This window comes from Microcaecilia unicolor, chromosome 1 (genome assembly GCF_901765095.1).
Source record: "Microcaecilia unicolor chromosome 1, aMicUni1.1, whole genome shotgun sequence".
Lineage (NCBI taxonomy): Eukaryota > Metazoa > Chordata > Amphibia > Gymnophiona > Siphonopidae > Microcaecilia > Microcaecilia unicolor.
In genome coordinates, this window is record NC_044031.1 from 141,873,829 (window position 1) to 141,897,415 (window position 23,587).

Below are 23,587 nucleotides of genomic sequence, written 5' to 3' on the forward strand. Positions count from 1 at the left end.
GGTCATTTATAAATATGTTAAAAAGCAGCGATCCCAGCACAGACCCCTGGGGAACCCCACTAACTACCCTTCTCCATTGAGAATACAGACCATTTAAACCTACTCGCTGTTTTCTTTTAACCAGTTTTTAATCCACAACAGGACACTACCTCCTATCCCATGACTCTCCAATTTCCTCTGGAGTCTTTCATGAGGTACTTTGTCAAACGCCTTCTGAAAATCCAGATACACAATATCAACCGGCTCACCTTTATCCACATGTCTGTTCACCCCTTCAAAGAAATGTAATAGATTGGTGAGGCAAGAATTCCCTTCACTAAATCCATGTTGGCTTTGTCTTATTAATCCATACTTTTGAATATGCTCTGTAATTTTGTTCTTCATAATAGTCTCTACCATTTTGCCCAGCACCAACTTAAGACTTACCGGTCTATAATTTCCCGGATCTCCCTGGAACCTTTTTTAAAAATCGGTATTACATTGGCCACCCTCCAATATTCCGGTGCCATGCTCGATTTTAAGGATAAATTACATATTACTAACAATAGTTCTGCAAGTTCATTTTTCAGTGCTATCAGTACTCTGGGATGACACCATCTGGTCCAGAAGATTTGCTACTCTTCAATTTGTCAAACTGCCCCATTTAATACTCTAGGTCTATAGAGATTTCATTGTTTCTCTGACTCGTCAGCTTTGAATACCATTTCTGGCACCAGTATCTCTCCCAAATCTTCCTCGGTGAAGACCGAAGCAAAGAATTCATTTAATCTCTCTGCTACGTTTTTTTTCTTCCCTGATCGCCCCTTTCACCCCTCGGTCATCTAGTGGTCCAACCGATTCTTTTGCCAGCTTCTTGCTTTTAATATATACCTAAAAAAATTTTACTATGTGTTTTGCCTCCAACGCAATCTTTTTTTCAAAGTCCCTCTTTGCCTTCCTTATCAGTGCTTTGCATTTGACTTGACATTCCTTATGCTGTTTCTTATTATTTTCAGTTGGTTCCTTCTTCCATTTTCTGAAGGATTTTCTTTGAGCTCTAATAGCTTCCTTCACCTCACTTTTTAACCATGCCGTCTGTTGTTTGGTCTTCCATTCTCCCTTTTTAACACACGGAATATATTTGGCCTGGGCTTCCAGGATGGTGTTTTTGAACAGCATCCACACCTGATGTACATACATCTATAAACATAGAAACATGACGTGTATAAAGGCCAAACGGCCCATCCAGTCTGTTCATCCACTATCACCTTCTTTTCCTAGGAGATCCCAGGTGCTTGTCCCATGCTTCTAGAATTCAGATACAACTTTGGTCTCCACCCACCTCCACCAGGAGGCCATTCCACATATCAACCACCCTTTCTGTAAAAGGTATTTCCATAGATTACTCCTGAGCCTAAAACCTTTCAACTTCATTCTATGACTCCTCATTCCAGAGCTTTCCTTCAATTGAAATAGGCTCATCTCCTGTACATTAATGCTACAGAAGAGTGAGCTTTTACACCAGCTATAGGGCTGGTGTAAGTGGTCAAACCTAGATGTACACTAATCTCTGCCATGGGCACTAGTGTTCAGAAACGAAAAGTAGGTGCCTACTTTTCTTACAAAATATACTTAAAATAGATGTCATAACCAGTTATTTCAAAGAAAGGGTGGGTTTTTTTAGACCAAAAGACAAATTAAGAAGTTGGTTGATCACTGTTGAAATATGACTGGATAATTGTGTGTGGGGCACACATCTCAGGCTCAGCTCCACACCGGGGTCTCGCTCTACCTCTGGAGTGGAGTAGCCTAGTGGTTAGTGCAGTGGACTTTGATCCTGGAGAACTGAGTTTGATTCCCACTGCAGCTCCTTGTGACTCTGAGCAAGTCACTTAACTCTCCATTGCCCCTGGTACAAAATAAGTACCTGAATATATGTAAAACGCTTTGAATGTAGTTGCAAAAACCTCAGAAAGACGGTATATCAAGTCCTATTTCCCATTTACAGTAAGTACCCTGTTATAGAATTACCCTCTACAACTTGGCACCTAGTTTATGGAAGGTATGAAGGTGCTCCACATTTTCAGTTAAATAATCTTCCTATGTCAAGGAACAATTTTACCTAGGGGGAGGAAATTATTGAAATCTTGTAATTTTTATACTAATATTCTCTTGAACTGCAATAAATCACACCAAGCCTATTTTACAGTGGCACAATATTTTTTCTAGAATTACTAAAGGCACAATGAGCAGCACTTTAGAAAGGATAATCAAACTGGAAATCGGGACATCTGAAGTTTCAATAGTACTTTAGAACAGGATCTGCCGACGAAGAGCCTGTTCTACAATACATGGTAAAATGGATGTCTAAAGTCAGCTATGTGCAGCAGGAATGGACAGGAATAAAGCAAGCACACAGATGTCCGTTTCACAGCACATGAAAATCTATGTTGTAAAAAAAGCAGCACAGAAGTTCATAGTGGCACCAGCTGTCATCCAACCCCCCCCCCCCCCATGTACCGATACTTCTTCCATTCCCTCAATGAGTGCTGATTCCCCCTAGAGGAAACCACGCCCTGTGGCCTCCAAGACCCAACCTTCCCCAGGACCTAACTGGGGTGTAAGATTGGGCCTGTCAGTGTTACAGGGAGGCAGTGGGCCCTCTCTACCACTGCTGCCTGGGATAGCACCAGTAACCAGGATGGCACCGCTGCCTTTCAGCACTTTCAGGAAGCAGAGATACCATCTCGAAAGGAGTGACAGGGGACCACTGCTGTCCCAGAACACCGACAGGCCCGATCTACACCTTGAGTAGTCCGGTGAGGGAGGGGGAGGGCCATGGCTGTTTCAGTTTTCTCTAGCGGGAATTGGCATGCAATGGGGGGGGGGGGGGGTTGGGAGGAGGAATCAGCAATCAATGGTAGGAGTTGGAGGGGAATCTTCACATGGGGGATGTCAGTAGGGGGCCTGGCAAATGAAAGGGGCTCAAGTAATTGGGGGGGGGGGGGGGGTGCTGGAGGTTTGCACCTACCAGGTGTGTCAAGAGAGAGGGATATTAGTTTGAGGAGGGCACGCAACTGTGGCTCTTGGGTTTATGGGGTCTCTGGCTGGAGTGGATGTGGTAAATGCAGGACAGATGCTGGGCATGCTCCTTGCATGTTACACACAGGCTTTGCACTTACCCTGTGTTATCTTTTGAAGTTAACATGGGATAAATGAAAAACACTTACTGCTCATTCCTAAGAGGGCCCCCTGGGCGTCTAAGTAGCAAATCTTAACTCCTCACACGAATCTGTTAGGACATGGGCGTTCCTTCCTCTTCTGAAATGAAGCAGGAACATTCTATGCCTGCATAGAATCATACCAACTTCTCACCACTGCCTCAATGGACAAAACCACCTAAGAATAGATGGTTCACGGTAGGCTCAGGCAGACTACGTTATGTGGCCCAGAAGCATCTGCCTTCACAAGTGTTTGCCTCTACAGAATTCTTATGCTCCATTACAGCACTGTGATGTCCCTGAAAATAGAACTGAGGCGGAACAAAAAGCAATGAAGGTGGAACAAAAAGATAAGAAGGTGCCCAAAGAGAAAAGACACCCGCAAAGCACTAATATTGAAACTCATACCACAAAATTGTTGCTACTAGGGGATTCCATTATCAGAGGCATTAACTTTGAAACACAGTTCAAGGGGCCATGCAAAGTGAAATGCCTTCCAGGCTCCTCAGCTACCAGGAGTACCAAGCAAATATGTCCAAAACTGAACTTCTCATTTTCCCCCTAAACCCACCTCCCCTCTTCCACATTTCTCTATCTCTGTTAATGGCACTCACATCCTCCCCCTGTCTCCTCTGGTCGTAACCTTGGAGTCATCTTTGATTCCTCTCTCTCCTTCTCTGCCCATATTCAACACATTGCCAAAACCTGTCGCTTCTTTATCTACAATATTAGCAAAATTCACCCCTTCCTTTCTGAATACGCTGCCAGGACCCTTATCCACACCCTTGTCGCCTCTCGCTTGGACTATTGCAATTTACTTCTCACTGGTCTTCCGCTCAGCCATCTCTCTCCTCTCCAATCTGTCCAAACTTCTGCGGCACGACTTGTTTTCCGCCAGAATCGTTATACCCATACTAGCCCGCTCCTCAAGTCACTTCACTGGCTCCCTGTCCGCTTCCGCATTCAGTTTAAACTTCTCGTACTGACCGTTAAATGCATCCACTCTGCGGCCCCCAATTACCTCTCCGCTCTCATCTCTCCCTACATTTCTCCCCGTGAACTCCGCTCACTTGACAAATCTCTCTTGTCGTCCCTCCTTCTCCTCCACTGCTAACTCCAGGCTCCGCTCCTTTTCTCTCGCGGCACCTTATGCCTGCAATAGACTTCCTGGACCTATACGTCTAGTTCCATCTCTACCTGTTTTCAAATCTATACTGAAAACCCACCTTTTCACTGCTGCTTTTAGCTCCTAGCCACAATTGCCCTCCCCTTGTCCCTTCCTCCCTTCTCACCCATTACTTCCTTCACCCGTAACTGTCTTGTTTGTCTGTATTACTTAGATTGTAAGCTCTTTTAAGCAGGGACTGTCTCTTTGTATCAGGTGTTCAGCGCTGCGTGCGTCTGGTAGCGCTATACAAATGCTAATAATAATAATATAATCAAAGAAGAAACTAAGGAGTCAAACACTGATGTTGTTATCCACCAGGGAACAAATGACTTGTCCAGTAATACCCCACTTGCTGTGCAGAGGGCTTTTCAGGAGCTGGGGAAGGGGTTAAAACCTTTGGTACAAACAATAGCTTTTTCTGAAGTACTACCTACCTTTAGAAAGGGAGAGAAAAGATTGCAAAGTACTGAAAATTTCAATAGCTAGCTCAAAGCCTGGTGTCACCAAGAAGGATTTAGGTACATAGGATGGGGCAATACATGGAAAAACAAAAGACTATATTGTAACGATGGGCTGCATCTCACTGTGCAGGAAAAAATCCTTGGGGAGAAATTTAGACAATTTATTTCTAGGCATTTAAACTACAAGGCGGGGGTGGCATATGGAGGCAGGTCACTTCAAGTGCTCTCCCCCAGCTAAAGCTAAAGACAAGATGTGACAGTAGAAAAGAAAGTAATGAAAACAACAATCTTAGCAAATAACTTCTTACAAACACAGCAGGAAGTGAGACTAAACAAAATATTAAACAGAAGATAAAAACGCCACTGAAATGTAGATGGAAAGCGATGACCACAAATGCTCGCAGTCTAAGCAATAAAGTTCATGACCTGCAAGCCCTGATGTTTCTAGGCAGACTTAGATGTTGTTGCAATCACGGAGACATGGCTCAATGATTCCCATGAATGGGATGCAAATGTACCAGGCTATAATCTATTTAGGAAGGATAGAGATGGTCGTAAAGGTGGAGGAGTAGCTCTGTATGTGAGAAGTGATATCGCAGTGACTGAAATGACAGGGGCCTGGGGAAAGGAAGAAGCGATATGGATCACCTTAAAAAGAGATGATAGAACCTGTCTACATGGGTGTTGTCTACAGACCTCAGACACAATTGGAGGAACTGGATAAAGATCTGATTGCAGATATCCAAAAGTTGGGAAAGAAAAGAGAGGTGCTGTTGATGGGAGATTTCAATCTGCCAGATGTAGATTGGATAGTTCCATCTGCGGAATTGGAAAGAAGTAGAGAGATCGTGGATGCTTTTCAAATTGCTCTGCTCAGACAAATGGTGACGGAAACCACGAGGGAGGGAGCGACGCTGGATCTGGTGTTCACAAATGGGGATAGTGTGTCAAATGCTCGAGTGGGTGCCCACCTGGGCAGCAGTGACCATCAAACAGTTTGGTTTGATATAACAGCTGAAGTGGAGGGCAGCCACTCAAAACTCAAAAGTCCTGGATTTCAAGCATGCTGACTTTAGTAAAATAGGGGAATACCTGAGGAAGGAGCTGATGGGCTGGGAGGACATACGAGAAGTGGAAGGGCAGTGGTCCAGGCTGAAAGAAGCTATAAATATGGACACAAACCTTTATGTAAGGAGAGTAAATAAAAGCAAGAGAAAAAGGAAACTGATATGGTTCTCCAAGCAAGTGGCTGAGAAAATAAAGTCTAAAGAGTTGGCGTTCATGAAATACAGAAAAACTCAAGAAGAGGAACACGGAGAGAAATACCAGATGAAACTGAAAGAAGCCAAGAGAGATTCGTCTGGCGAAAGCGCAAGCGGAAGAACAAATGGCTAGAAATGTAAAGAGGGGCGACAAAAATTTCTTCAGGTATATTAGTGAAAGGAGGAACACTAAAAAGGGAATTGTGAGACTGAAAGAGGCTGTGAACCGCTATGTGGATAATGATGAAGAAAAAGCAAATTTGCTAAACAAATACATTTGTTCTGTTTTCACTGAAGAAAATCCTGGAGAAGGACCACGATTGACTGGCAAAAGTACATACGAGAATGGAGTGGATATAGCACTGTTCACAGAAGAGAGTGTATATGAACAACTTGAAAATCTAAAGGTGGACAAAGCCATGGGACCGGACGGGATCCACCCCAGGATATTAAGGGAGCTCACAGAGGTTCTGGCAGGTCCTCTTAAAGATTTGTTTAATAAATCCTTGGAGACAGAAGAGGTTCTTTGGGATTGGAGAAGAGCGCATGTGGTCCCTCTTCACAAAAGTGGTGACAGGGAAGAAGCTGGAAACTACAGGCCGATAAGCCTCACTTCGGTTATTGGAAAAGTAATGGAAGCGATGCTGAAGGAAACGATAATGAATTTAGTGGAAGCCAATAAGTTGCAAGATCCGAGACAACATGGTTTTATCAAAGGTAAATCGTGGCAAACAAATCTCATTGAATTCTTTGACTGAGTGACCGGAGAACTGAATCAAGGACATGCTATAGATGTAATCTACTTAGACTTCAACAAAGCTTTTGATATGGTTCCCCACAGGAGGCTCTTGAATAAACTTGACAGGCTGAAGATAGGACCCAACGTGGTGAACTGGATTAGGAATTAGTTGACGGACAGATGCCAGAGGGTGGTGGTTAATGGAATTCACTCGGATGAGAGAAAGGTGAGTAGTGGAGTGCCTCAGGGATCGGTGCTGGGGCCGATTCTGTTCAATATATTTGTGAGTGACATTGCTTAAGGGTTAGAAGGTAAAGTTTGTCTTTTTGCGGATGATACCAAGATTTGTAACAGAGTGGATATCCAGGAGGAAGTGGAAAATTTGAAAAAGGATCTGCAGAAGCTAGAAGAATGGTCTAAAGTTTGGCAATTAAAATTCAATGCGAAAAAATGCAAAGTGATGCACTTGGGGAGCAGAAATCCACAGGAGACATATGTGTTAGGCAGTGAGAGTCTGATATGTACAGGCAGGGAGAGGGATCTTGGGGTGAGGATCTGAAGGCAACGAAACATTGTGACAAGGCGGTGGCCGTAGCCAGAAGGTTACTAGGCTGTATAGAGAGAGGTGTGACCAGCAAAAAAAAGGAGGTGTTGATGCCCCTGTACAAGTCACTGGTGAGGCCCCACTTGGAGTATTGTGTTCAGTTTTGGAGGCCGTATCTTGCTAAGGATATAAAAAGAATTGAAGCTGTGCAAAGAAAATCTACACAAATGGTATAGGATTTGCATTACAAGACTTATGAGGAGAGACTTGCTGACCTGAACATGTATACCTTGGAGGAAAGGAGAAACAGGAGTGACATGATACAGATGTTCAAATATTTGAATCCACAAACGAACCTTTTCCGGAGATGGGATGGCGGTAGAACTAGAGGACATGAAATGAGGTTGAAGGGGGGCAGACTCAAGAAAAATGTCAGGAAGTATTTTTTCACGGAGAGAGTGGTGGATACTTGGAATGCCCTCCCGAGGGATGTGGTGGAGATGAAAACGGTAATGGAATTCAAAAATGCGTGGAATAAACATAAAGGAATCCTGTTCAGAAGAAATGAATCCTCAGAAGCTTAGCAGAGATTGGGTGGCAGCACTGGTGGTTAGGAGGCGGGGCTAGTGCTGGGCAGACTTCTACGGTCTGTGCCCTGAAAATGGTAGATACAAATCAAGGTGAGGTATACATATAAAGTAGCACATATGAGTTTATCTTGTTGGGCAGACTGGATGGACCGTACAGGTCTTTTTCTGCCGTCACCTACTATGTTACTATGTTTTAAACCCACCAAACACATGCCCAGACCACACAACCTTAACTGATACATGTTCTGAAGTTTTAGATATCCATATCCAAGATGGACGTTTAAGTGCCAATTTATGAATAGTGCTTCTAAAATAAGCACCAACATGTACCAGGCACACCAAAATAGTATAGCTATGTACCTTTTCTTACGTTGTATTGTTTTTTTGTATTTACAGATGTTCAGTGGCTTTTCTGCTTCATGAAGCAGTAGTGTTGCTTTGTTAGGTATCTTAAATAAGTATAAAAAGTGGAAACATGCACACATTTTTTTTCATTGGACTAACCTCACCTGTTTCTGACAAACTTCCAAAAAAAGTCAAAGCAAACTGAGTTAAGCATATCGTTGTTTGAATATATATGTACTGCTCATTGTTAGTTTTCCATTTTATTACACAGAACACGGATCTAAGAATTAGTAGGCCAGCTCAAAGACCTATGGTTCTAACTTTTGAACTTCTAGAAAATTTACCGATAACTGTTCCTTTTATCCATTACCTTTAACATAGTGAATCTGTATGGCTGATATCCTTTGAAGCTTTCATGGATGGCTGCCATTGTATGTGAGGTTTTCTCCCAAAAATGAAGCAGCGTTGTCTGCATTGAAAAGAGATATTATTATGAAATTACAATTTGAATATGCACCAACTGTTAAAGCAAGCATTCATTTGTCTCATTTTGTTCTTTAGATACCTGATATGTTGTTAAGACGTGGGACAAGAGATTGCATCTACTTGCTCCGAGAAGATCCACTTTCTGACAGACATCCGTCTTAAGTTTGTCAAAGCTGGTTTTAGAATGACGAACCTGGGCTTGTACCTAAAATGCAAAGGAAGACTTATTTTTACTTTTGGTTAATCACAAAACATAACTCTTACCATAAAATATTAATATATATATATATATGAACTTTCTACAGACAGCAGAACCTTACGTAGGATGTATTTACATGCCACTTGAGCATGTAAGTGTACAGAATACTGTCCCTTTCAATGGCAAGTGCACACTTGTTCAAGTGAGTGAAACTTCTGTTATTCTATAAGGGCACATATAAGTGACAATGAGGCGTATTTTCAAAATGATTAAAAGTTATATAGCCGGTGGTGGGAGGCGGGGCTAGTGTTTGGGAGGTGGGGCTAGTGTTTGGGAGGCGGGGCTAGTGCTGGGCAGACTTCTACGGTCTGTGCTCTGAAGGTGACAGATACAGGTCGGGGTTGGGTGTACACATGGGGTAGCACATATGAGTTTATCTTGTTGGGCAGACTGGATGGACCATGCAGGTCTTTCTCTGCCATCATCTACTATGTTACTATCTATGAAACTTTGTAAGTCTGAGTGCTTTGAAAATGAGCCCCACAATACATTATACTATACTACATAGCGGATACTATACTACATAGTGGATAATATAATTCCTTTATATAGGAGAATTACATAACCTTTTACATATTTTAAAAATGTACATCCAGTCACATTACCGATACAGAACTATCTTAATTATCCATTATGAGCTTTCCCTGCAAATAGATATGTCTTCAAAGGCATAACAAGTTTGTATTCTCCTAATGCTCAAATGTAGATCATTCCAAATTTTCATACCTTGTTACAAGAGGACTCCTAATAAGATTTCTTTTGCACTTGGGGCAGTCAAATGGGCAGAGCTGGCACTTAATCATGAAACTTACAGAGTACGATGTTACGTATGCTCTTGCCACTAAGTTCTATGGTAGGTTTAACTGAAGGCACAGATATTGTAAGAAGTGTTTACACTAAAGTTAATTTCTATTAATTTCTATTGATTTTAGTTGCTATCTATTAGAACATGGAAACCCATCTAATAGGCATGTTTCACTGATTCTTTGTAGAGTCTTCAACTAATAAATTATGTTTTGAACTTTGACCGTTTCCGGTCTGTTTTTTGAAGAGCCTGGTTCAGTTCCCACTCCTTTTTGCCTTTTGCTGTTTCATGAAATGTCTTATTTTTGTTTTGCTTGAAAAGATAACAACCAATGACTAACCATTCTAACCCATTCATGATTTTGTAAACTTCGATCCTATCCCATTTTAGTCCTTTCCTTGACAATCTTGACCAGGTCTTGGCTTTGACTAGGCCACATGAGGACATTAATTCTCTTCTTGCCGAGTTACTGCACTGTTGCTTTTGCTTTGCACTTAAGATCTTTTTCCTATGCAAAGGTGAATCTTCTTCCCCAGTCCCAAGTATATTGAATACTACAGTGGGGGAAATAAGTATTTGATCCCTTGCTGATTTTGTAAGTTTGCCCACTGACAAAGACATGAGCAGCCCATAATTGAAGGGTAGGTTATTGGTAACAGTGAGAGATAGCACATCACAAATTAAATCCGGAAAATCACATTGTGGAAAGTATATGAATTTATTTGCATTCTGCAGAGGGAAATAAGTATTTGATCCCCCACCAACCAGTAAGAGATCTGGCCCCTACAGACCAGGTAGATGCTCCAAATCAACTCGTTACCTGCATGACAGACAGCTGTCGGCAATGGTCACCTGTATGAAAGACACCTGTCCACAGACTCAGTGAATCAGTCAGACTCTAACCTCTACAAAATGGCCAAGAGCAAGGAGCTGTCTAAGGATGTCAGGGACAAGATCATACACCTGCACAAGGCTGGAATGGGCTACAAAACCATCAGTAAGACGCTGGGCGAGAAGGAGACAACTGTTGGTGCCATAGTAAGAAAATGGAAGAAGTACAAAATGACTGTCAATCGACAAAGATCTGGGGCTCCACGCAAAATCTCACCTCGTGGGGTATCCTTGATCATGAGGAAGGTTAGAAATCAGCCTACAACTACAAGGGGGGAACTTGTCAATGATCTCAAGGCAGCTGGGACCACTGTCACCACAAAAACCATTGGTAACACATTACGACATAACGGATTGCAATCCTGCAGTGCCCGCAAGGTCCCCCTGCTCCGGAAGGCACATGTGACGGCCCGTCTGAAGTTTGCCAGTGAACACCTGGATGATGCCGAGAGTGATTGGGAGAAGGTGCTGTGGTCAGATGAGACAAAAATTGAGCTCTTTGGCATGAACTCAACTCGCCGTGTTTGGAGGAAGAGAAATGCTGCCTATGACCCAAAGAACACCGTCCCCACTGTCAAGCATGGAGGTGGAAATGTTATGTTTTGGGGGTGTTTCTCTGCTAAGGGCACAGGACTACTTCACCGCATCAATGGGAGAATGGATGGGGCCATGTACCGTACAATTCTGAGTGACAACCTCCTTCCCTCCGCCAGGGCCTTAAAAATGGGTCGTGGCTGGGTCTTCCAGCACGACAATGACCCAAAACATACAGCCAAGGCAACAAAGGAGTGGCTCAGGAAGAAGCACATTAGGGTCATGGAGTGGCCTAGCCAGTCACCAGACCTTAATCCCATTGAAAACTTATGGAGGGAGCTGAAGCTGCGAGTTGCCAAGCGACAGCCCAGAACTCTTAATGATTTAGAGATGATCTGCAAAGAGGAGTGGACCAAAATTCCTCCTGACATGTGTGCAAACCTCATCATCAACTACAGAAGACGTCTGACCGCTGTGCTTGCCAACAAGGGTTTTGCCACCAAGTATTAGGTCTTGTTTGCCAGAGGGATTAAATACTTATTTCCCTCTGCAGAATGCAAATAAATTCATATACTTTCCACAATGTGATTTTCCGGATTTAATTTGTGATGTGCTATCTCTCACTGTTACCAATAACCTACCCTTCAATTATGGGCTGCTCATGTCTTTGTCAGTGGGCAAACTTACAAAATCAGCAAGGGATCAAATACTTATTTCCCCCACTGTAAATAGGTTTCCCTCCAGGATCTGCCTGTCCTTCACATCATCTATCTTTCTTTCAATGTTCACAAACTCCATTATCCCTACTGCGGTAAAGCACCCTCACAACATAATGCTGCCACCACCACCATTCTGTGATTATTCATGTCACAAGGTAGCACTGATGAAGAAAATTTTGGAACCTGGCTCAAGGCCCACACATTGCAACACTTCCAGGAAGTATGCGTGTGATGCCACAGATTTCAAAAAGATTTAAGTGCTTGGGAACCGTGCACACACAGAAACACTAGGCAACTGGCTTAATAACCATATAAGCTATCATACATTATATAAACACATGGGGGGGGTCTTGAGGGACTTGTCTCCCCTAGTCCACCCCCCCCCCCCAAAAAAAAAAAATCTAATGCTGGCTATGCCAAACAAAATACTTCATTGACCCAAGTAGACAGAGAATCTTTGGAAGCTGCCACTCACTTCTGTGGACTGGCCCATGACACGAAAGGCTAGTCTGCCTTAGAAAACAAATTTGTGACCTTCACTAAGGAAGCAAAGCCCTGAAACATCCAGTTTATGCTGCTCTTTGAGAAAGGCACACAAGGCAATCACTTAATTTACAAGAAAGGAGAAATGACTTTTGATAAAAATAATGGGATAGATATTTTGCCACAATGGACAGACAGGGATAGCTGCATGAAGAAACCTACAACTCTGAAAAGTGTTTAGCTGAAAATTAGCCACCAGGAAGACAATCATCAGAGGTGTTTTAGGGATGCTTGCTCCCTCTCAAGGAATGTGTTACGTTCAAGATCTGCACGATAGTACAAAAATCATTCACGCAGACGCCCCAATCTACATGCTAAACCTTGTGGATTTGCCTCCCAGAAACGCCATAAGATCATCCTGCCAATTTCTCAATCTGCAACTTCCCCAGCTGTAAAGGACTAAAATACAAGCTGATACACGCCACCACCTTCTCTTACATGAGCACGCAGTTGTGGAATGCACTACCTACAGCCCTGAAAGCTATTGACTAACTTCCGCAAATCCCTGAAGACACACCTCTTCCACAAGGCCTACAAAGATAACCCATAGCCTTACAAAACTACCTCTCCAATCCACACAGTTATTACAGTCCACCTTCTACCCTGCCTAACACCTTCCTTCTCTCTTCCCTTACCTAATCTTTGAACATTACTAATTGTAAGAGATATCATGGAATGATTATGTCATAACCAAACTCTGTAAGACACATTGAGCCTGCAAATAGGTGGGAAAATGTGGGATACAAATGCAATAAATAAATAAAAGGGCTCATGCTCAGGCCCTTAAGGAACACAGAACCAGACTAAGATCCTTCAGCCCAATCCCTAACAGAAACTGGGAAATAGCCAGATGTGCCACCTATGGCACACCTTTGATTCATCTAAGTCCATAACAGGATAGCACAGCTATGCATATCTTAAGGAAGGATAAGCCTTGGGCAAGGGTACTCTACAAGAACACCACCATTAACAGCACAAGCACCTGCCAAGGCGATAACTGATGATCTCACCACCTGCATTCAAAGCAATACCAGTCTTGAGTATAAGCCAAGGGATTTGGACACATTACAAGCCTTCAGTAGCACCACCATTACCACCGGCGAATATCCCTGGCACTACAAATATTCCTTCTTAAGGGCCAGGCCATAATTCTATTCTATTCTATTTAAGTCTAATATACCTACCGTAGTCCCACAAAGGATTCACAGCAGTTAACCGTTAAAGAAGCTCTCAAAATATTGGAAGAATTACAGTATAAAATACATATTTATAATAGAGCGAACCATCATTATCTACTAAAAAGATAAGTCTTGAATCCCTTTCTAATAGATAAGTAAGGTGATAAACCTTTCAATGATATAGGTAATTCATTTGAAATCTGTGATCCATAAAAAAGGAAAAGAACCCTCACAGACAAACATTAACCTTACATTCTTCAAAGAAGGATAGCCCAGTTCAAAGTACGAAGAAAACATACATTTCTTCCAGAAGAAGGGATCTCTAGCAATTCCACAAGTACTGAGCATAGACTGATTTATAAATCAAACAAGCAACTTTAAACTTAACACGCTGATGTATAAACAGCCAATGGAGTTCTCTAATAGAAGGCAATATTTTATCAAAATAACCTAACCCACAGACCACTCTGGCTGCAGTGTTCTGCAATAGCTGCAGTCAATTTAGAGATTGCTAGAAATTTGGCAACACAAGGAGTTACAGCAATCCCAACTGTGGTAATAGGATTGCCTGAGCTAATGTCCTGAAACCATCAAATTGTAATGAAGATCTAATAACTTGTAAATGTCTAAGCTTGAAGAAAAATTTCCTACTCAAGGCGCTAATCTGCTTGTCAAAAGATAATTTAGAGTCTAAAATTATCCCAAGCATCCTTGAGTGATTTTCAATATTTAGAATCTCCCCTGAGGCCAAAGATAGAGATCTGGCAGGAATACTATCATCAAACCAAACCAAACCAGATTCTCAGAAAGCTTTTGATGAAGTTCCTCATGAGAGACTCCTGAGAAAATTAGAGATCGGATAGGAGGCAAGGTTCTGGTGTGGATTAGGAATTGGTTATTGGACAGAAAACAGAGGGTAAGGTTAAATGGTCATTTCTCTCAATGGAGCAGGGTGAACAGTGGAGTGCCATAGGGATCTGTACTGGGACTGGTACTATTTAACATATTTATAAATGATATGGAAATCGGAATGAGTGAGGTAATCAAATTTGCAGATGATACAAAACTATTCAAGGTTTTTAACATCTGCAAACGGGCGGACTGTGAAATATTGCAAGACGACCATGGGAAATTGAAAGCCTGGGCATCCAAATGGCAGATTAAATTTAATGTGGACAAATGAAAGGTAAACATACATAGTAAACATAGTAGATGACGGCAGAAAACGACCTGCACGGTCCATCCAGTCTGCCGAAGAAGATAAATTCATATGTGCTACTTTTTTATTTGTACTGTCCTCTTCAGTGCACAGACCATATAAGTCTGGCCAGCCCTATCCCCACCTCCCAACCACCAACCCCGCCTCCCAACCACCAGCTCTGGCACAGACCCTATAAGTCTGTCAAGCACTATCCCTGCCGCCCAACCACCAGCCCCGGCACAGACCGTATAAGTCTGCCCAGCACTAGCCCCGCCTCCCAACCACTAGCTCTGCCACCCATTCTAGGCTAAGCTCCTGAGGATCCCTTTGGAAAGAATAATCCGAATCATAGTTACCTGATGTTAGGTTCCACCTTGGGGGAGGGGAGGGGGGTCAGTGCTCAAGAAAAAGATCTGGGTGATGCTTAGTGTGCGGCGGCAGCCAAAAAAATCAAACAAGATGCTAGGAATTATTAGGAAAGGGATGGTGAATAAGACCAAAAATACTAAAATGCCTTTGTATCGCTCCACGGTGCTTCCACACCTTAAGTACTGCGTTCAGTTCTGGTTGCCATATCTCAAAAGATATATAGCAGAATTAAAAAAGGTTCAAAGAAGAGCGACCAAAATGATAAAGGGAATGGAACTCCTCTCATATGAGGAAAGGCTAAAGAGGTTAGAGCTCTTCAGCTTGGAAAAGAGACAGATGAGGGGAGATATGACTGAGGACTACAAAATCCCGAGTGGTATAGAACAAGTAGAAGTAAATCGATTTTTTACTCGTTCCAAAAGTACAAAGACTAGGGGACACTCGAGAAAGTTACATGGAAATACTTTTCAAACAAATAGGAGGAAATATTTTTTCACTCAATGAATAGTTAAGCTCTGGATCTCTTTGCCGGAGGATGTGGTAACAGCGGTTAGCGTATCTGGGTTTAAAAAGGTTTGGATAAATTCCTGAAGGAAAATTATATAGTCTGCTATTGAGACAGACATGGGAAGCAACTGCTTGCCCTGATATCTGTATTATGGAGTGTAGCCATGATTTCGGTTTCTGCCAGGTACTTGTAACCTTGTTTGGCCACTGTTTGGAAATCAGGATACTGGGCTAGATGGACCATTGGTCTGACCCAGTATGGCTACTCTTATGTTCTTATGTATGTTGTAAGTCAGAAGGGCTCTGGATCATACAAGAGGAGGTATCCCTGCAGAAGCAGCTCCTTCCTACAGACGGCCTATGAGTTGAGTCATGTGTGACCAGAATCATGGAAGATGGGTGACCCGTAGTACTGCAGAAGACATGTCCAAACAGAGGAAATGGAAAAAGGCAAAGGGAAGACCCTCCCTGTGGCCATGGATGAAGTCAAGTTCCTTTCTGGGACTGAATAACTGATGTATTATCATTACATTAAGTTGAATACAGGGAGACTCCATCTTCCCCTACCATCTGGAAGGTGGTTGGACTCAATTCTAACTCCCCTGGTCCCACATACCCCAGCTCAGAAAGCCTGCCGTCTCCTGCCACGTTTTACCATGATGGGGCTTACCCCCCTGTCCCATGCCATCAAGTACATCTTACACTAGAACATAAGAGTAACCATACTAAGTCAGACCGATGGTCCATCTAGCCTAGTATCCAGCCTCCAACAGTGGTCAATCCAGGCCCCACCAAAATGGAGCTTTCCTGGGATTCCTCTGTTCTTGGGTTACTGCTTGAGGGTTTCTCTGCTGGCTTTTTTTAAAAGGTTTATTCCTACAGATGCAAAGCACAGGAGTCAAAGAGAAAACCATAGGTGGGCGGGAGGAGAGTGGATCAAAGCCGTGATCCTGAAACTACTTAACCCTCCCCCTCCAGCAGGGGGCCCCATGAGGCTACTGCCAGATACCTTGAAACCCCTGTGCCAAAACCCCTAGGCCTGGGCCTGGAATCACAGGGACTCTTTCCACTCAATCAGAAAATGGTCTGCAAATTGATTCCCTGAGGGCTTCCCAAGGCCTAAAGGAAATCTGATCTAAAGCCACAGTCCACAAACTGTGGACATGGAAGACAGACCTACATAAAAGAGAACACTGCTATAATAATCCAGACTGCAACCATCTGCTGGACGCAAAGAATACTGCCAAGTTCTAGGGCTGCATCATTTTTTAAATTGTAATGTCGTCACTGGAAATGCTGGTGGCTCTGCCTTCATTTGCTAGTAGGACAACATAACTATCTATATGCACTAGTCTAGCAGGATACGGAGATATTACTGGTATGATATCATATACATTTCTACAATCATGCATTTTGCCCACTGTTTCACAGCTGTGGCACCTCCCCCTTAACCTTTTAATTGGCAACTCAATCACCTCAGCCCTTCATCCCCCTGTCATTTTTTTCCACATTTTACTCATAAGGCGATCCTTTTTAAAAAATTTATATGAATTATACAGTTTACATTCAAAGAATGTATAAAGCACTCACATCAGTAAAAATGAAAAGAAAAGAAAGGAAAAATACCCTCTAGATTAGTCCACAAATCACTAGGCCAAGATACAAGGAAATAATATAAAAACGAGAAAAAAACAATATAATTAATCCATGACTAATTAAACAGACAGAAAGGTCAACAAACACAGCCAATCTAACAGCATATTTTATTAAGCAAGTGCATTCATTTCCTTTTTTTTAACAAATTCTAGCAGCTTTCAGGAACAAAGAACACATAATTAACTGCATTTAGAGACACCAAACATCTACAAAAGAACCACCCAAGGAGAGAATTCTAACTGGGCCTGAAAGTCAAGAATTCTCTTCTCTTCTGAATGTCTCTAGCTAAATCAGGGAAAATCTGTATTGTAGAGCCCAAAAATGCCACTTTATATGATGAAATAATGCCAAAATATATTATTTCTATCTGGTTCCAGAGCAAACGTCATTAAGGTGCCCTTTTACAAAGGCGTGTAAGGGTTTACATGCATCAGGCACGTGCCAAGTCAGCATTAGTGTCCAGCTACCGTGTGCCCCAGGCGGTAATTCTGAATTTGGCACGTGCCGAAAAGCAGGCAGTAGAAAATATTTTCTAGTTTCTATCATGTGGCGCTTACCCGGTAGTAAACAGCAGTGGGTGCGCACTGCATGCCTATAGCCTGGGTAGCGCATGAAACCTTACCGCTAAGTCAGTGGGTAGCAGTAAGGTCTCAAGCCGAAAATGGATGCACACTGGTTTTTATTCTGCCGCATGTCCATTTTCCGGCACCTTAAAAAAGGCACTTTTACCAGGACGCGGTAAAAACTGGCCCGGCACGCGTCCAAAAGATGTGCTCGCACTGCCACAGGCCACTTTTTGCCGCAGCTTAGTAAAAGGGGAGTGTAGTTCGTTCAGTTATAACTTCCAAAGAGCTTTCCAGAAACTCAATGAGATTCAGCTCAGATTGAAGTTTATCGGTGGACCTTCTTGTGATACCGGACAGATATTGGGCTCTACCAATGGACGGAAAGCCCTCAGCTGGAACACCTGATATCTCAAGGAAATATTTCTTAGGCATGTTCAACGGAACAAGGTGATCTTTTTATCCCCTTCGATAGAAGGAAAAAAAAAAAAAAGAGTTATGGGTAGTTCAAGCTGGCGGAACAAAGCTCTTACCAGGGCTATGCACAGAAAAGTGGGATACCTTTTTTTTTTTTTTTTACTCCTCAGACCATGCATTAAATCCCCAGATGTTAAGCCTTTGTTTTTATGTGCACTTCTTTGCAGTCAGGTTTAATAGCTAATGCCTGTATTACCACAGGATTTAAGTTAATCAACACTCATATTTATGCAATTCAAATGAATAGTGTGCTGATATCTATCAAAATGATAAACAGAACCTGCAATAGGCCTCCCATGCTTTATAACATCAGCTGGTGTACGAACCAGGCCATAGTCCCTGCAGCAGTTCCACCCCATCCTCCCCCAGTTTTCACAAGTGGAAGTGAAGGGACCGTAAACAGGTTGTCAATAATTCTTAAAGTCTGTGTCCCGACTCTGCATAAGGAAACCATGTGAAAATAGTTGGCTATAACAAAAAGTGTCTAACAAACAAACCATGTCCCTAGAAAACAGGTTTCCTCACTCCCTAGTAAAGTAAGTCACTCTGAAAAATAAACACTACAAACATGTCTACCAACTTTTCAACATACATTATAGCCAAATTGTACAAAATAAGACACACATTAAGAGCAAGTCTATAACCTATGTGCTCATATTTACATGCATATTACACATATTTAGAACACTAGCATTTACACACATATCTGCACATTTCACAAGTAAATGCAAGTATGGCACCTAAGCATTCATTTGCAAATACCCACTTAACTTAAAGTACATAGCATGTATTTGCAAGGGGAAGCATACACAGAGGTTGAACATAGGCAGGACAGACAGAACTCATTTATATTTATTTAGATTTTGCTCACACTTTTTTCAGTAGTAGCTCAAGGTAAGTTACATTCAGGTACTCTGGATAGTTTTCTGTCCCAGGAGGGCTCACAATCTAAGTTTGTACCTGAGGCAATGGAGGGTTAAGTGACTTGCCCAAGATCACAAGGAACAGCAGTGAGATTTGAACTGGCCACCTCTGGATTGCAAGACCGGTGCTCTAAGCACTAGGCCACTCCTCCATATGTGCATTAATGTGCATATATGTGCATTCACTCCGTGGCTGACATTGGATGAGCACCCGTTAGGCACGTTGATAGCCCATCAAACATATAAACGGCGAGTGACCGTACTCACTCGCAAATGCACAGCAGACTTCCCTCTCTGTCCCACCCCCGCATCAATACGTGATGACGGGGGGGGGGGGGGGCGGGACAGAGAGGGAAACTGTGCGAAGGGGAGGGAACCGCCGAGGTCGCCACCGCTCCCCCCCCCCGGAGTCGCCGCCGCCGCCACCCCTCCACCCGGCCCGTCTCTTCGCTATTCAACTTACATCTCTGGAGCAGGCAGATCAGCTGAGCTGCCGTTGGCCTTCCTTCCCTGCCTGTGTCCCGCCCTTGCCGACGTTACGTCACACGAGGGCGGGACACAGGCAGAGAAGGAAGGCCGACGGGAGCTCAGCTGATCTGCCTGCTCCAGAGATGTAAGCTGAATAGCGAAGAGACGGGCCGGGCACAGGGGTGGCGGCGGCTGTGACTCAGGGGGGGGGGGGGGGGGGTACCGGCAGCGAACTCGGGGGGAGAGGGCAGTGGCGACCCAATAGCCCGTTTTAACGGGCTCAACGGCTAGTTATGCTAATATTCCATAACGAAACCTAGATACCTCAGTCCTAAGGAGGAGGAGTAGCCTAGTGGTTAGTGCAGCGGACTCTGATCCTGGGGAACTGGGTTCGATTCCCACTGCAGCTCCTTGTGACTCTGGGCAAGTCACTTAACCCTCCATTGTCCCAGGTACAAATAAGTACCTGCATATAATATGTAAACCGCATTGAATGTAGTTGAAAAACCACAGAAAGGTGGTACATAAGTCCCATTCCCTTTCCCCTAATTAGATGCACCCAGTTATAGAACTGCTCTCATTATGTACCAGCAGCAGAAATTAAAATACAATTTTGTGGCAATTAAAAACTGTGCATTTTACAACAGGCTTTTCATGTGTTAAGCCTGTTTTGCACACAGAATATTCCTTTTGTAAAACTGTGCAGCCATTTATGCATGTACAACTGTGCATGGCAACAAGGTGGTAAGTACTTATACCGAAGCACAGTTTGGGTAAACAGGAGTAGTTGCAATGTATTGCATATTTTATAAACTACTAGTAAAAAAGCCCCGTTTCTGATGCAAATGAAACGGGGGCTAGCAATGTTTTCTTCTGTGTGCATATGGGAGTGAGTGTGTCCCTGCCCTCTGGCCTCTCTCCCCTCCCCCCTCTGAGTCCTTCACTGTTACAGAGCCAGTGATTTGATTTCGTGCTCTGCTGTTTTCCTTCACTGACTGTGTTACAGAGAGGGCGGGGCAGACACTCATAGGGAAACCGGATATCTTGCCCCCTTCACACTTCCGGCTGGAGGCTTCATAGAACGTTGGTGTTGCCTTTTATATAGAGAGATGTTAAGTACCTACAAAGAATAAATGCATATAATTTACATCTGATTAGGAGAAGGTATAAACGTGCGTGTCGGCATTTGTGTGCTACTGGGGCTGGTTCAGAAAGCCTTTTTTTCTTAATAAAAGCACAAAAATGGATGCTTCCTTTACTCCTGGGGGAATTCTGTGCTACTGCGTAATGCAGAATTCCCCCTTCGCCTTCTGCCTTTTCTACACAAAACTGGATCTTAAGGCAGCTTTTGAGGTGCTAGACCATATGCTTCTTTTGAGTAGGCTAGAGGGAGACAAGGCTCTCAGGAACTGCCTTGAATTGGTTTCTGTCATATTTTTCAAATACAATTTTTAGGGTAATTATCAGGCCTCAATGGACCGTCCATTTGTTTTTGGTGTCCCACAAGGGTCTGTGTTGGCTCCATTTTATTTAATGTTTTTTTTATTTATGATCATTAGCATTACTGATTCAGAATTTGGGTTTGAGTGCTCATTTTTATGCTGAAGATACCCAGTTGGTGGTAGCTAGTGATGCCTATAACTCTCAGTTTCAGACTGATCTAGCATATAAATTGCCTTAGGTTAATCAATGGCTTATAGAACAATCTGTTTTTTTTTTAACCCAAAGAAATGCAAGACAATATGGATATCAAATAAACAAGTTCTGCCATTTAATCCGCAGATTCAGTCTCATCCAATTTTGGTTGAAGAAACTAACATTGTTAGAGGTGATTTAGGATTCTAAGCTTTCATTTGGTCCTCACATGTCAAAGATTGTTAAGACTTCCTTTTTATAAAGATAATACAGTTACTAGATTGCTATATATTGCTAAGGTAAGGGATCATGTGACTCCATTGCTCAGAAAACAGTATTGGTTGCCAGTTGCTGCTTGAATTAAGTATAAAATTTTACTTTTGTCACATCAAGCAGCACTCGCTAAAGTCTGCAACGACCTGCTCCTGGCCAAATCCAGAGGCCACTACTCCATCCTCATCCTCCTCGATCTTTCTGCCGCTTTTGACACTGTCAATCACGATTTACTTCTTGCCACTCTGGCCTCATTTGGGTTCCAGGGCTCTGTCCTCTCCTGGTTCTCCTCCTATCTCTCCCACCGCACCTTCAGGGTATACTCTCATGGATCTTCCTCCACTCCCATCCCGCTATCTGTTGGAGTTCCCCAGGGATCTGTCCTTGGACCCCTTCTCTTCTTTATCTACACCTCTTCTCTAGGCTCACTAATCTCATCTCATGGTTTCCAGTATCATCTTTATGCTGATGACACCCAGCTCTATCTCTCCACACCAGACATCACAGCAGAGACCCAGGCCAAGGTATCGGCCTGCCTATCCGACATTGCTGCCTGGATGTCCAACCACCACCTGAAGCTGAACGTGTCCAAGACCGAGCTCCTCATCTTTCCACCTAAACCCACTTCTCCTCTTCCTCCACTTTCTATCTCGGTTGATGGCACCCTCATCCTCCCCGTCTCTTCTGCCCGCAACCTCGGAGTCATCTTCGACTCCTCCCTCTCCTTCTCTGCGCATATCCAGCAGACTGCCAAAACCTCAAGCTTCTTCCTCTTCAACATCAACAAAATTTGCCCTTTCCTCACTGAGCACACCACCCGAACCCTCGTCCACACCCTCATTACCTCTTGCCTCGACTACTGCAACCTACTCCTCACCGGCCTCCCACTCAGCCATCTATCCCCCCTTCATTCCGTTCAGAACTCTGCCGCACGTCTTATATTCCGCCAAAACCGTTATTCTCATTTCACCCCTCTCCTCAGGTCACTTCACTGGCTTCCGATCAGATACCGCATACAATTCAAGCTTCTCCTCCTTACTTACAAATGCACTCACTCTGCTGCTCCTCATTACCTCTCTACCCTCATCTCCCCCTACGTTCCTGCCCATAACCTCCGCTCACATGACAAATCCCTCCTCTCAGTACCCTTCTCCACCACTGCCAACTCCAGGCTCCGCCCATTTTACCTTGCCTCACCCTATGCCTGGAACAATCTTCCTGAACCCCTACGCCAAGCCCCCTCCCTATCCATCTTCAAATCCTTGCTTAAAGCTCACCTCTTCAATGCTGCTTTCGGAACCTAATCTTTCGAACATATAGACTGCCCCAATCTGCCTGACCTATCAGATTGACTGTACATTTGTCTCTTAGATTGTAAGCTCCTTGAGCAGGGACTGTCCTTCCATGTTAAATTGTACAGCACTGCGTAACCCTAGTAGCGCTTTAGAAATGTTAAGTAGTAGTAGTAGTAGTAGTAGCTTTAGGCAGACCTTAGTAACTCCATCCAATGTTAATTCCCTATCAGCCTGTTAGACAACTTAGATCAGTGCTTTTCAACTAGTGTGCTGTGGCTACTCCCCAAGTATGCTGCGGGGAGTCCGTGAATCCCCTCCAGATCACAGGCATTGCAATTTGCCTCCTTAATTTCCTCCTTCCACCCCTCAGGTCTCTCTCTTCTATGCCACAATTTTTCAAACTTAACAATTGCTGGCAGGTATTAGAAGGAAGGACCCCAGGACTGGCCAGAGAAAGGGGTGCTCTGACGCAACTTCCTTTTGCTGTGCAGGAGGG

The 23,587-nt window shown here is 43.4% G+C and overlaps 1 protein-coding gene across 2 annotated transcripts in view; it reads right to left on the reverse strand.

The window, feature by feature from the left end:
- The window catches only part of ICA1 (islet cell autoantigen 1), a 216,271-nt gene that overhangs the window by 118,831 nt on the left and 73,853 nt on the right, over positions 1-23,587 (reverse strand). For both annotated transcript variants that reach the window (XM_030201026.1, XM_030201035.1), the window contains exons 7-8: positions 8,875-9,000; positions 8,680-8,778 (exon numbers count right to left, since the gene is read on the reverse strand). In XM_030201026.1, coding sequence (XP_030056886.1) covers positions 8,680-8,778; positions 8,875-9,000 — 225 coding nt within the window. The remainder of the gene's footprint in view (positions 1-8,679; positions 8,779-8,874; positions 9,001-23,587) is intronic.